This window comes from Camelus ferus, chromosome 36 (genome assembly GCF_009834535.1).
Source record: "Camelus ferus isolate YT-003-E chromosome 36, BCGSAC_Cfer_1.0, whole genome shotgun sequence".
Taxonomy (NCBI): Eukaryota; Metazoa; Chordata; class Mammalia; order Artiodactyla; family Camelidae; genus Camelus; species Camelus ferus.
In genome coordinates, this window is record NC_045731.1 from 11,214,019 (window position 1) to 11,227,069 (window position 13,051).

General features: G+C 38.2%; 1 protein-coding gene across 3 annotated transcripts in view; it reads right to left on the reverse strand.

Moving 5' to 3' along the window:
• Positions 1–8,294: 8,294 nt before the first annotated feature.
• The window catches only part of LOC106729438, a 121,926-nt gene continuing 117,169 nt past the window's right edge, over positions 8,295–13,051 (reverse strand). For all 3 annotated transcript variants that reach the window (XM_032474331.1, XM_032474328.1, XM_032474330.1), the window contains one exon: positions 8,295–8,384. In XM_032474331.1, the coding sequence (XP_032330222.1) occupies positions 8,369–8,384 (16 nt within the window). In that variant the 3' untranslated portion in view covers positions 8,295–8,368. The remainder of the gene's footprint in view (positions 8,385–13,051) is intronic.

The window sequence follows — 13,051 nt, forward strand, 5'->3', positions numbered from 1 at the left end:
TTAAAGACAAAATTGGGATCACTATTAAAGTGGATAAACAGTAATTATGCAGGTCAATGTAATTACTATTTAACAGATACAGTTATCATTCAACATTTTTTAAAACATGGGGTCCACGGAAAAACAAATTGTCAATTATACTCAAGAACTTACGTTCATCTTGATGTGTTCTCTCTGGAAGCTTGCTTTGCAGTCTCTAGGAGGTGAAAGGAACACTTCATCTCTCTATCCACCAATATCTGAATTAACATATTTTAAAGATAAAACCCAAGAAACAACAAAGTTATTAAGAGTGATCTCTGTCATTTAGATGAGACTTGCTCTGTATACAGAAAGCATCACTAGTTGCACTTGAACAGATTCAAAATACCAAATTGTGCCCCACTTTCGCTTCCGTTGTGCCACCACAGTCAATCATGACATTCTTTAGGCAAAGAAATGAAGATTAGGATTAATCCAAACTTGCAGTAAGGGAATAAAATTCATACTGGGTTATGAGAAAGAGGGATGGGTGGGAATAAAAAGGACATGACAGGTCTATCGCGACAGCATAGTGCACAGCCTCGGGTGTGGCCTCTCCTCAACACGCAGCTGCAGGATCCCCTACTCTGCTGAATTCTGGATTCTTACACCCCCATAACTGATGTTCCAAAGGCTTAATACAAGCTGAAGCTGATCTTCATCTACCCCTTCTACCCAAATCTGCTCCTTTCCCTGAGGTTCCTCACAGGCTCATGTCAACCTGAAGTTCAGAGTCATCATTAATCCCCTCTCCTTCACCCCATACCACATTCAAATGATCAGTAAGTTCTCAAATCCACCTCCTCTCACTCCACGACCACTGCCATGCCCAGCTCACGTCCTCACTGAGTCACACCTGTACTACTGCAGTATCCCCCAAGTGCTCTCTGCTTCCGGTGTTCCCTCCTCCTTCTCCACCCTCCTCTCATAGATCCTCCTTGGGTCCACAGAGCAGTCTTTATGAAACATAGTATCACATCAGCTCCTTGTTTAAAAACCTTCAGTTGATTCTGTGTGAAATCATTACCAGTCCTAATTCTTTACAGCATGTCTTACAAAATCTTTCCAAATCTGGATCTAACTTCTGTCTCTAGCCTCACCTGCCTATACATGGACAGTTGTGCCCCCGAAGGGCTGCCGGTTCCTCTCCTACAAGGCTCGCATTCCTTCACATCCATGTGCCTTTGCAAATGGCCATCTCACTCCCTGGAGGACCTCCTGCTTCTCCACTCCCTATCCATGCCATAGGTACTTTTACTTACGCTTCAAAATTAGGTTCATGGTGTCATCTACACATAAATTACAAGGGAAAAAAGAGATGTCGGGGTAATGCAGAGACTAAAAGAGGGTAAGAGCCTACACAAATGCTCTGTTGGAATAGTGTTCCTGGCCTGTTTCACAATCATACGGCTAGAAAAAAAACAAGAAGCCAATAGGAACCATTTTTTTTAATTAAAAATAGGACACCCCTAATCTGTTCCCAGCTAGGTGACAGTGTTTAAAACTGATACGTAACACTTCACACCCACGACGATGGCTACCGTCAAGAAAACAGGAAACAACATGTGTTGGTGAGGATGTGGAGAAGCTGAAACCCTGGTGCACTGCCAGTGAGAATGTAAAGTGATGCAGCCATTATGGCAAAATGGTACGGTGGTCCCTGAGACAATTGAAAAATACAATTACCATTTAATCCAGCAGTATCATTTCTCAGTATATATCCCGAAAACTTGAAAGTAAGGACTCAAAAAGTATTTGCACTCATGTTCGTAACAGCGTTATTCACACGAGTCAAAAGGTGGGAGCAACCCAAGTGTCCATGGATGGATGAACGTAAAAACTAAATGTGGTGTATACATAAAATGGAGTGTTACTTAGCTTTAAAAAATGAATGAAATTCTGTTATGTGCCACAAAGTGGATAAATCTTGAAGATCTTATGGTTTAAGTGCAATAAGCAAGAAACAAAGAGGATAAATACTGAGGAGGGTATAGCCCAGTGGTAGAGCACACGCCTAGCGTACACAATGCCCTGGGTTCAATCTCCAGGACCTTCTCTAAAAATAAATAAATAAACAAACCTAATTACCTATCACCACCAAAAAAAAAAAAAAAAACAAATACAAATACTGTTTGATTCCTCTTACACAAAGTATCTAGAGTAATCAAATGCATAGAGTCTAAAGTAGAACGGTGGTTGCCAGGGGCAGGGAAGAATGGGAGTAATTACCTAATGAGTTTGGGAAGTTCAAAAAGATCTGGAGATAAGAAGGTGGTGATGGCTGCAGAACAATGTGAATGTACTTAATGCCACTGAAATGGTAATAAATTTGTTATTTTACAATTGAATAGAAAAAATTTTGAAAGAACTGATAGGACAAATTGTTGGCGAGAAATGAGAGCAAGCAACCACAACTCTCATACATCACTGGTGGAACGTGAAATGCCACAATCACTTTGGGAAAATGCCTGCTAATTGCTTACAAAACTGAACCGATGCCTACCCTGCGATATCCCAGCCCCACTCCTTGGCAGTAACTGCAGGGGAAGGAGAGCATTTCCGTACAAGCGTGGTCACAGCAACTGTGCTCGGAATAATCAGAAGCTGGAACTAACCCGGGTGTCAGTCACCAGGAGAACGGCGAAGCGGTGGTGTCTTCCTACAGTTAAACAGTGCGCAGCAGTAACAGGCACAAGGAGCTGACACGTGCAGTGACAGAGATAAGCCTCAAAACCATTACGCTGAGTGAAAGGAGAATTCTACTAGAGTAGCTACTGAATGATTCCACTAATATGAATGAATAAAACAGGCAAAACTCATCCACAATGGAAAAAAAATCGGAAGTGTGGTTATCTCTGGGGGATGGAAGTGGGGACTGACTGTGAAGGGACTTCCTGGGTTGAAGGTGATGTTCTCTATTTTGTTGGGGACTAGGGTTACACAGATGTATGCATTTGTTAAAACTCAATAAATGCCACAATTAAAACTTGTGCATTGCATATGGTTATTTTACCTCCAAAAAATGCCACAAAGAAAGCAACTCTAGTTAATGACACGTGATAGAAATACTTACAGATAAAACGTACCCTGTCTGCAACTTACTTTGAGACATAAGAAATTAAGATGGAATGATGAAAACTTACAGTTTTATACATCAAATAAAAAAAGATGGGACTGATAAAATGGATAGGGGGCTAGACAGAAACATGACAAAGCACACAGAGTAAAATCTTACCTCTAGCATTGAAAAAGGCACCATGAATATCTCCTTTCTTTTCAAATAGTTAGGCAGTGACTTCTTGAAGCTGATACTTCTGAGTAATCTAGGAAAAAGGAAATGACAAACCTTCACAGATCTTTTTCATGGAGTCAGAAGATTCTATTAAGAATGAAAAAAAAAACTCTGGATAATAAAAAATGAATTCAAACCCTAGAAGTATGTTACTTTACAGTATAACATGCAAATATTTGACTTTCTAGTCTTCGAGTGGCCCATTTGGGACTCTAACTGAACCAAGGTCATTCATTTTTTTCTACTTTTTATTTTAAAAGTTGTTTGTGAACCTGAATTATGCATATCCATGACACAAAAGGTAACATGAATATATAAACAATAATAATATACACCAGAAACTGACAAGTGTAACTACACACAAAATACTTAGAACAAAATGACAATGAAACCACTACACATTCGCTTGTGGGATCTCAATAAAAATTCATAAACTAAGTTTCTAGGGAGTAAATGAGAAATAGCAATTAAGCTACGATAAAACAAAGAAAATAAGTACAGAAGAGAATGTCACAGAATCAACAGAGAAACAACAGAGGTTTTTAAAAATCCCCAGTTAGTCTTTGGAAAGACTAATATAGTAGAATAATACTTTCTTACTAAGGAAAAAGAGAAGCACAAATAACACATTAACAGGTTAACAGATCAAAGAAGGAAAATATGTGATCATCTCAATAAATAGAGAAAAAAATCATTTGATAAAATGCAGCACAGCACCCGTTCCTGACAAAAATAAAAACAATATAAAACACTCTAATCCAAACTGGGAATGGAACTTTTGTAATTTAATAAAAAAAAAAAAAAAGCTGTTAAAATCCTACAATAAAAGCCGTATTTAATATAAAATGGTAGACACATTCACTTTTAAATCAGGAACGACAGTGCACACTGTCATTGCCTCTTTTCAGTAAAACCCCAGAGCTCCTAGACCTCTGACAGGAGACTGAAAAAAGCATAAGATTGGAAAGGAAAAAAACTACCATGGTTCTCACAAAATATTACGGTCATAATAAAAATCTACACTATTTGAATGAAAAAATACTTCAGCCTCGTTGCTAGATATAAAACAACATGCTAAACTTAGTAACATGCACCAAAAGTAATCAGTAAAAAATGTCATTTCAAAAAATTTTCTTTAGAATGTTAACAAGAAGTTTAAGTATCTGGGAACAAATTTAAGAAAATACACAAGAGACAAGATGTTATATAAGTGACAAAGCCTCACCAAAGAGCACAAAGGGCATTTTTAAAAGGCAACCATGGTGCTGGATGTGAAAACAATACCATAAAATGTCAATTCTCCTGGAATGAATCTATAAATTCAATGCATTTCTTCATCAAAATCCTAGAAAATGTATTATTTATAAAGGTATGTGACAATGTGATTCCTAAACTGATATGAAATAGTAAGAGGCCAAGAACAGCCAAAGGGTTTCAAAGAAAAAGAATGACGAGGGAAGAATTTTCTTTCAACTAGTAAATCTTATTCTAAAGCTGTTTTCATTAAAATCTGTGGTATTAGTATAAGGAAAGAAAAATGACCAAAAAAGAACAGAATCCGCAGAAACATCTACGTGTATTTGGGAGTTTGGTGTATGGCATTAAAAATAAGGGAAGAAAGGACAAAATGACACGTGGATCATCAGTCATCCACATGGAAAAAATATATAAATCCCTCTCTTGGTCTGTTTACAAAAATAAATTCCAGATAAAATGTAAAAAACCAAACTATAAAACTCATATAAGAGGATATCCTTTATGCCATTAAAGTAGGAATGGAAATAAAAGTCACACACACAAAAACTTAACTTTAAAGGAAAATACTGATAATTAAAATGGAAATCACTGAAAACGAATTTAAAAAATATGCCATAACAGCATGGAAGGAGGCACCTCCAACATAAAAGAGCGCTTAGCATCAGAAACCCAGAAATAACAAGAACTTTGAGAAATCAGTGCAAAGGGCAAATCCTTACTAGGAAAACGGGCCAGTGATGTGAACAGATAGTTCAGGGACAAGAAAACCCAGTGTCATTGAACACATGGAAAGCGACGAAGTGTCATGAGTGATCAATGAGAACCATCAGAACTGGCAGAAATTAAAGTCTAAAACAACAAGGCTACGTGTCATGCTCCATCAAATAAAAAAAGACATAAGACGTCTAAATATTAGGAACATGCAAGGATGTGAAAAAACAGCAAACTAAAAACACGGATGAGGAGGATGGAAACAACTAAGAAATCAACTTGGCAAAAACCAGTGGAATTAAGCTACTCTACTGTCTAAAGAATCCCACTTCCGGGGATATTAAGGCACATTACTTAGAGAAACCTCACCTGAGTACCTAGGAGATATGCACAAAGATGTCCCATGGAGCAGTTTGTAACGGCCAAGGACTGCAGACAATCGGAACGTCCACGAATAGGGAAATACATGAACTGTGGCGGGTCAGTCAGTAGACTGCTTTTATTTATTTACTTTTTTTATTGAAGTATAGTCAGTGTACAATGTTGTGGTCAGTCAATAGACTACTGTATAAAGGTTAAAATGAATGAACTAGATCTATACATATAAAGATAGATAAAAATTAATAAAAAACAATTTGCATTTGGATACATACAGTATATCATTATACAAATTTTTAAAATATATAAAACTGTATCTTGTGTTCCTTAGGTAAATGCACATATAGGGAAAATTAAAAACATGGATGGGAAGGAGAAACTGCCCAACTTCACGTGGGTGATAAGCTCAGGGGGACATAACAGGTAATGGGTGCTTTATTTCTAAAACAAACAACAAAACAACAAAGATAGAAGCCAGTACAGCAGAGTGTTCACATTTATAAAATTGGGTTGGTGGGTATACATGTACCTGATGTTCTGTACATTTCTATACATTTGAAATATTTCATAATTAAAATTTTTTAAGTGTGTCGGCAGTTCAGGAGGTGGATGTGGAAAACGCAGGTTACCGTTTCAGGAGTACTAACAGCAGAGGAAAGGAGACCTGATGGAGGCTTAAAAACAAATTTTAAACAGGGAATGTGCTACCTCTTCTCCTAGACTAGAGTTCATGTGTATATGCGTATACACACAGGTACGCGCGCTGTGTGCGCACACATTCATTTTCATTTGGAAACAGGAGAATACGAGGAAAAGAGGATCCAGGCAACACCTGCGCTAAGGCTCCTGGCTGCCATTCAGCCTGTAGGTCCCGGCACAGCAGGACCATGTGACATCAGTGCCTGCAAGTTAGAGTGTGTTTTGTTATTATTTTTATGGTATTCCTTTTTCTACATTTATCAAGTTGGCTATAATGGCTGTGAACCTTGACTAATAACAATGATGGACACGTGCTGTTTCTGATTTTACTGGAATAAACAAAGAAGAACTTTATCACAGCAATGGAGCCCATGCACCATGGAGTCAGACTGTCTGGGTTTAATCTCAGGTGCTAGCACTTACGAGGTATAAACTTAAGCAGATAATTTAATATGAGTCTCCCTTTGCTCATTTATACAATGGTGAATGATTAAGGGAAGTTGACTCTTGCCTCCTCTACACCATTGGTCTCACCTGAATGCTTTCTTCCAGGCGGCAGCACTCCAGGCCTGGCAGCATCTCTATAACCCGGTTGGGGCTGAACGGACACAACAGCTCAGTGAACTGCTCTGCGACACACGGAGACGTTTGCAGCAATTCTTGATTTACAACGACATCTTCTCTAAAACAAAAAGCATTATGTAATCACATCTATAATTAAAGCTACAGGTAAAAAGTACGTTACCAAGACTGCTTTTTGGCCAGGTAAAACTGCAAATTACATCAGAGACCTTCTAAAGCATGGTATTTCTCATTTAAGTGGAAAAACAATCTTCAGTAACAATATTCAGCGGTGGCGCCTCTAAGTCATACTCACACTACAGGGCTAACTTTCTATAAATTGAATCTAATGGTATAGTTCCCTTGCGTAAAACACTTAGTAATTCTCCAGCACACAGAAGATTCAGTATATTATTTCTTAGCTTTACATATTAAATTGTTCACTGTAAGCCCCCAAACCCTATTTTCCAGTCTCTATACTTCTAACTTCTCCCCCCGACATATTTATAGCTTCATCTTCTGCTATCGCCCCCACGTCATCCTCTGAAAATGCATGACGCTTTGTGCCTTTAAGTCTCTGCACACCCAGGACCCTTTATCTAGAACTCCTGCCCAATTCTCTGCCTAGACAACTGATACCAATTATTTAAGCCCAGTTCGTGCGTATCTAGGAACTCCTGTCTGACTCTCTCACACAGTCGATCCCTCTCTCCTCTTGTTCCTGCAGCACTTTTTTACTATGTCTGGTGTAGAGCTTTTAACACTGTACTGTGCTTATACAAGTGCTTCTCAGCTCCTATGAAAAAATTAAAGAAAACAATGTACACTTATCTGTGCCCCCCAGAGACTACCATACTGTGGGAGGTGGGGGGTGGGGGGCACAGTAGTGGGAAAATGAAGCGTGTCAGTGAATGAACTCCGCATCTCTGTCTCTTATGCCAGCTGCCTCCCACTCACTGCTGTGGTTTCCATCCTGTGTACGTGTCTCCTACTACTATTACTGCCACGTGGGGACCCTGGGTTGTGCTACGTGTCCCTGTCACCGTCCTGTTCCCTATCTCTACCACTCAGTGGCCATAAAGGTAGTGAGCAAAGCACTCTCCCAGCAATGCCGTGGTGGTGACGAGTGGAATACTAGCTGCATGATACATACAGTACTTCCAACTGAGCATCTCAGTATTCAACATTAATACAGCTATATTCCAATTAAGATTTTCCAAGAAAAATTCTAGTCATCATTAACACAATGTGAGGATGACAGAAGTCTGAATAAATTACATGAAACCCAAAGAGAATACCGTTGCAGCTACTACAGCAGAAGATATGGGGGGGGGGCCTCTGTGGTTATGATGTCTAGGGTGAGTGCAAAATTTACCTGAAGTTTTTTAAGGACTGTTTCAATCTGTTTAGAAAAGTGAGTAGCAACCAGCTCTGCAGCTTTACCAGGCTTCAGGGACACAAGTTCCTGGAATGAAAGGCAAAGATGAAATGATCTTTAACATTAAATTTAAATAGAATTTCCACAGATGTGAAGCATGATCACCTCCTTCAAAATTTTCATGGGCTTCTACACTGCCTTTCAGGAGACCTCAACACAGGGCCTCAATTTTAATTAAAGGCATATTTAGCAAAATTTTAAAAGTACCATGTGAAAAACCTGATTTTGATATAAAAGGTATAATTCAGAATTCTTAGAAAATGAAAGCACTAAACATTCAGGACTTAGGTGACGACACCTACAGGATGAAAAGGAAAAAACACCTCCCCAAACTCCCCTCAGGGAATTTCATCCTTGATCTTAGAGCCCTAACTTTAAAGAAATGAAAAAAAGGAATATAGCTGCAATTTCTCTGGCTAAGAATTCTGAAATTTTACTTCTGATGCCTGGTGGATTTTGAAATCAGAAGTGTCTTAAGAAAGGAACTTAAGGTCATAACTCTAAGAGGTTGACCACTCTTGGTAAGGCCAATTTCTGTTGAATCTAAGACCTCCAATCTGCCCTCTCTTTGAACCTTCCTCAGTACCACTGGCTCTTCTTTTCTTCTTGAAACTCTTTTCGTGCTTGGTTTCTGTGACCCTGTTACACCTTTTCAATTGCATATTCTATTGCTAAAATGCAAAGATTGGCTACAGATCAACATATTATATTACCAAATAAAAATAAGTTATTATGACTGCAAAACTTATGATATATCTAGTAATTTTATGATAGTATTTGTAGATGAATAATAATTAGCTGATAGAAATAACTAGTTTCATACCACTTTATACATCTCAAAACAGAGAAGGTAGTATCACAAATAAAGAAAATGTTACTACTGATCTTCAGACATTAAGAAGAAACTATTATGAATTAATGTTGAGAATCTGAATGGGTAAATTCCTGGAAAAGTATAATTTACTAAGCTGATGTAAGAAATGGAAAAGCTGTGCTGATTTTTAACCACTAAAGAAGTTGAATAGTCAAAAATCTTCCCATATGGAACACTCTAGGCCCAAATAGCTTCACTCTAAGTCCTAGCAATCATTTAAGGAAGAACTATTCCCAACATTAAATCTCATAAAGAACAGAAAAGAGGGAAACTTCCTCAGCTCACTGTATAAGGCTAACAAAATTCTGATACCTAAACCCAACAGAAGATAAGAAAGAAAAGGAAAATCACAGATCAATCTTATCGTGAACACTGATACAAACAAACATCCTAAATAAAAACAAAACACAAAATGTATAAAAAGGATAATATACTAGGATCAAGTTACGGTTATCCAGAGTTCAAGGGTGCTTTAACATCAATAAAATTTATAACGACAACATAACGCCATTTGCAGCAACATGGATGCTCCTGGAGAATGTCATTCTAAGTGAAGTAAGCCAGAAAGAGAAAGAAAAATACCATATGAGATCGCTCATATGTGGAATCTAAAACACAAAAACAAAAACAAACAAACAAAAACAAAGCGTAAATACAGGACAGAAATAGACTCATAGACAGAGAATACAGACTTGTGGTTGCCAGGGGGGTGGAGGGTGGGAAGGGATAGACTGGGATTTCAAAATTGTAGAATAAACAAGATTACACTGTATAGCACAGGGAAATATACACAAAATGTTATGATAATTCAGAGAAAAAAATGAGACAATGAGTGTGTATATGTCCATGAATGACTGAAAAATTGTGAACACTGGAATTTGACACATTGTAAAATGATTATGAATCAATAAAAAATGTTTAAAAAAATTTATAACGAAAATATAAGGGAGAAAAGGTAATGAAATTTATTCTTGAGAAAAACTGTTAGCATACTAGAAATAAAAGCCTTCCATAAAAATTTTATAGTAAATATTGCACACGTTAGAAATAAAAAATTTTTAATTATTAACAATAGCACTACTGTGCTAAAAAATATACAGTTGTGACAGTAAACCTAACAATCTAGAGATGAAAAATCTCTACAGAGAAAATTTAAAAACTTTATAGAAAGACAACTGAATAAAGGGTTATGCCAAATGGTCACTAAATAGAAGACTCATGATGTAAAGATGTCAATTTAAACTGACATTGAATGACGGATTCAGTGCAACCCCTATTAGAATCAGAAGGTTAAAAAAGTTTTGCGGTGCAATTTGACAAGTTGATTCTAAAGTGTATTTGGAAGTATCAAAGGTCAAGAATAGTCAATACTCTCTTAAAGATATCAATAAAGTAACAATATTTAGGACAGTGTGGTACTGATGTAGAGACGAAGATCAATCAAACAGAAAAGGGCCCAGAAAAACAGACCAAGCATATAGACCCTTGCTACACTCATGGTAAGGCCACACTGCTGAGCATGGGGAAAGGCAACCTTTCAAAATAACTGCTGCTGGGGGAGCTAGGCATCCATATTTTTTTAAAATTAGATGACTCTCCACCTCAAACCATATACAAAAACTGCTTTCAGATGGATGTAAGATTTAAAGATGGAAAAAAAAAACTTCTAGATAATAATAAAGGAGTACTTTTCCTTTGATATGGAAAGAAAAAATTATTTTGACTACTTGAGGAAAAAAAGTTTTTATTAAAAAGAACCATAGAAAAAAGCCAGAGAGAATATTTACAACAGGTATCACTGACAAAAAGACTTAACATCCAGCTACATAAAGAACTCCTACAGATCAGTTAAGACAAGAGACATTCCACCAGAAAAATGAGCAGAAGACTTGAACAAGCACAGAAAGGAAATTTAAATGGCCAACAAACATAACAAGGCTACCAATCTCATGAATAATTAAGAATACATAAACTTAAAACATAATGAAATATTACACATACACTAGATTGACAAAATTTTAAAATCCAGCAAGAATACACAGCTAATGGCACGGGGAGGAGGGTTGCCCTGGGGAAGCCTTTGGATTTGCCCCAGTCTTCCCTGTCTCCCCAACACCTGGCTTGTGGGCACCCTTTGCTGTCCCTGGTGGCAGGACACATATTTCCCAGTTTACTTACTGGAGGTTGGTGAGATGGGGTCAGCTGGTACTGGTCAGGTGACCCCCGCCCCCCGTGGCAGCAGAGGCCACCCCCAAGCCAGGCCGCAAGGGAGACTGGAGCAAATAGGCCAGCTTCTCCAAGGCAGGCCCCCTCCCCCAGCTGCCCCCTGCTCCCTGACTACACCACACCCACCTCCTGGGAGCTGGCTGACCTGGGGACCTGCCTAGAGTGAACCTGGGGTAGCAGAGGCCGCTCCCAGGCCAGGCCAGGCCAGGCCACAGGGAGATGGGAGCAAATGACTGGCTTGGAAGGGGCAGCCCCCCTCCTCCCGTCGCTGCTGCCTCCGCTGCTACCATCCTCCCAGCCCCCTGACTGCACTGAGCCCATGGTATTACCAAAGTGGGTCCAGAGGGAACATATCTCAACATAGTAAAAGCTATTTGTAACACACCTATAGCCAGCATAATACTCTACGGTGAAAAGCTGAAAGCCTTTCCACTAAAATCTGGAACAAGACAAGGATGCTCACTCTCACCAGCTCTATTCAGTACAGTATCAAAAATCCTAGAATAGCAATTAGACAACAAAAAGAAAGAAAAGGGATCCAAGTTGGAAGACAAGAGGTAAAATTGTCATTCTATGCGGATGACATGGTACTATACACAGAAAACCCTAAAGGCTCCGCACGAAAACTGTAAGAGCTACTGAAAGAATTCAGCAAGGTAGCAGGACACAGCAACAACATACAGAAATGAGTGGCATTTCTCTACACGAAAGTAATAATCCCTTTTAAAACCACCCAAAAACATAAAATACGTAGGAATAAATCTGACCAAGGAAGTGAAACACATCTGCAAAGGCCTACAAAACACTGACTAAGGAAATTAGAAAGGACTTAAAGAAATGGAAATATATCCCATGTTCTTGCATTGGAAGAATTAATATTGCTAAAGTGGCCATACTACCCAAAGCAATCTACAGATTTAATCAGATTCCTATCAAATTACCCAGGACATTTTTCACAGAATTAGAACAAATCATCCTAAAATTTATATGGAATAATAAAAGATTCAGAATTACCAAAGCATTATGGAAGAAAAAGAATGAAGCTGGAGGAATAACCCTCCCAGACTGCACACAATACTACAGAGCTACAATCAAAACAGCATGGTATTCATACAAAAACAGACATACGGATCAATGGAACCGAATGGAGAGCCCAAAAGTAAACCCACAAACTTCTGGTCAATTAATCTTTGACAAAGGAGGCAAGAATATACAATGGAGTAAAGACAGTCTCTTCAACAAATGGTGTAGGGAAAACTGGACAGCTGCATGCAAATCAATGAAGTTAGACTACTCCCTCACACCATACACAAATATAAATTCAAAAATGGCTAAAAGACTTAAACATATAGACAAGATACTATAAACCTCTTAGAAAAAAACATAGGCAAAACATTACCTCATGTATATCTCAGCAACATTCTCCTATGGCAGTCTACCCAAGCAATAGAAAACAAACAAAAAAAGCAAAAATAAGCAAATAGGACCTAACTAAACTTATAAGCTTTTGCATACCAAAGGAAACTATAAGCAAAACAAAACGACAATCTACAGAATGGGAGAAAATAATTATAAATAATTCAACTGGCAAAGC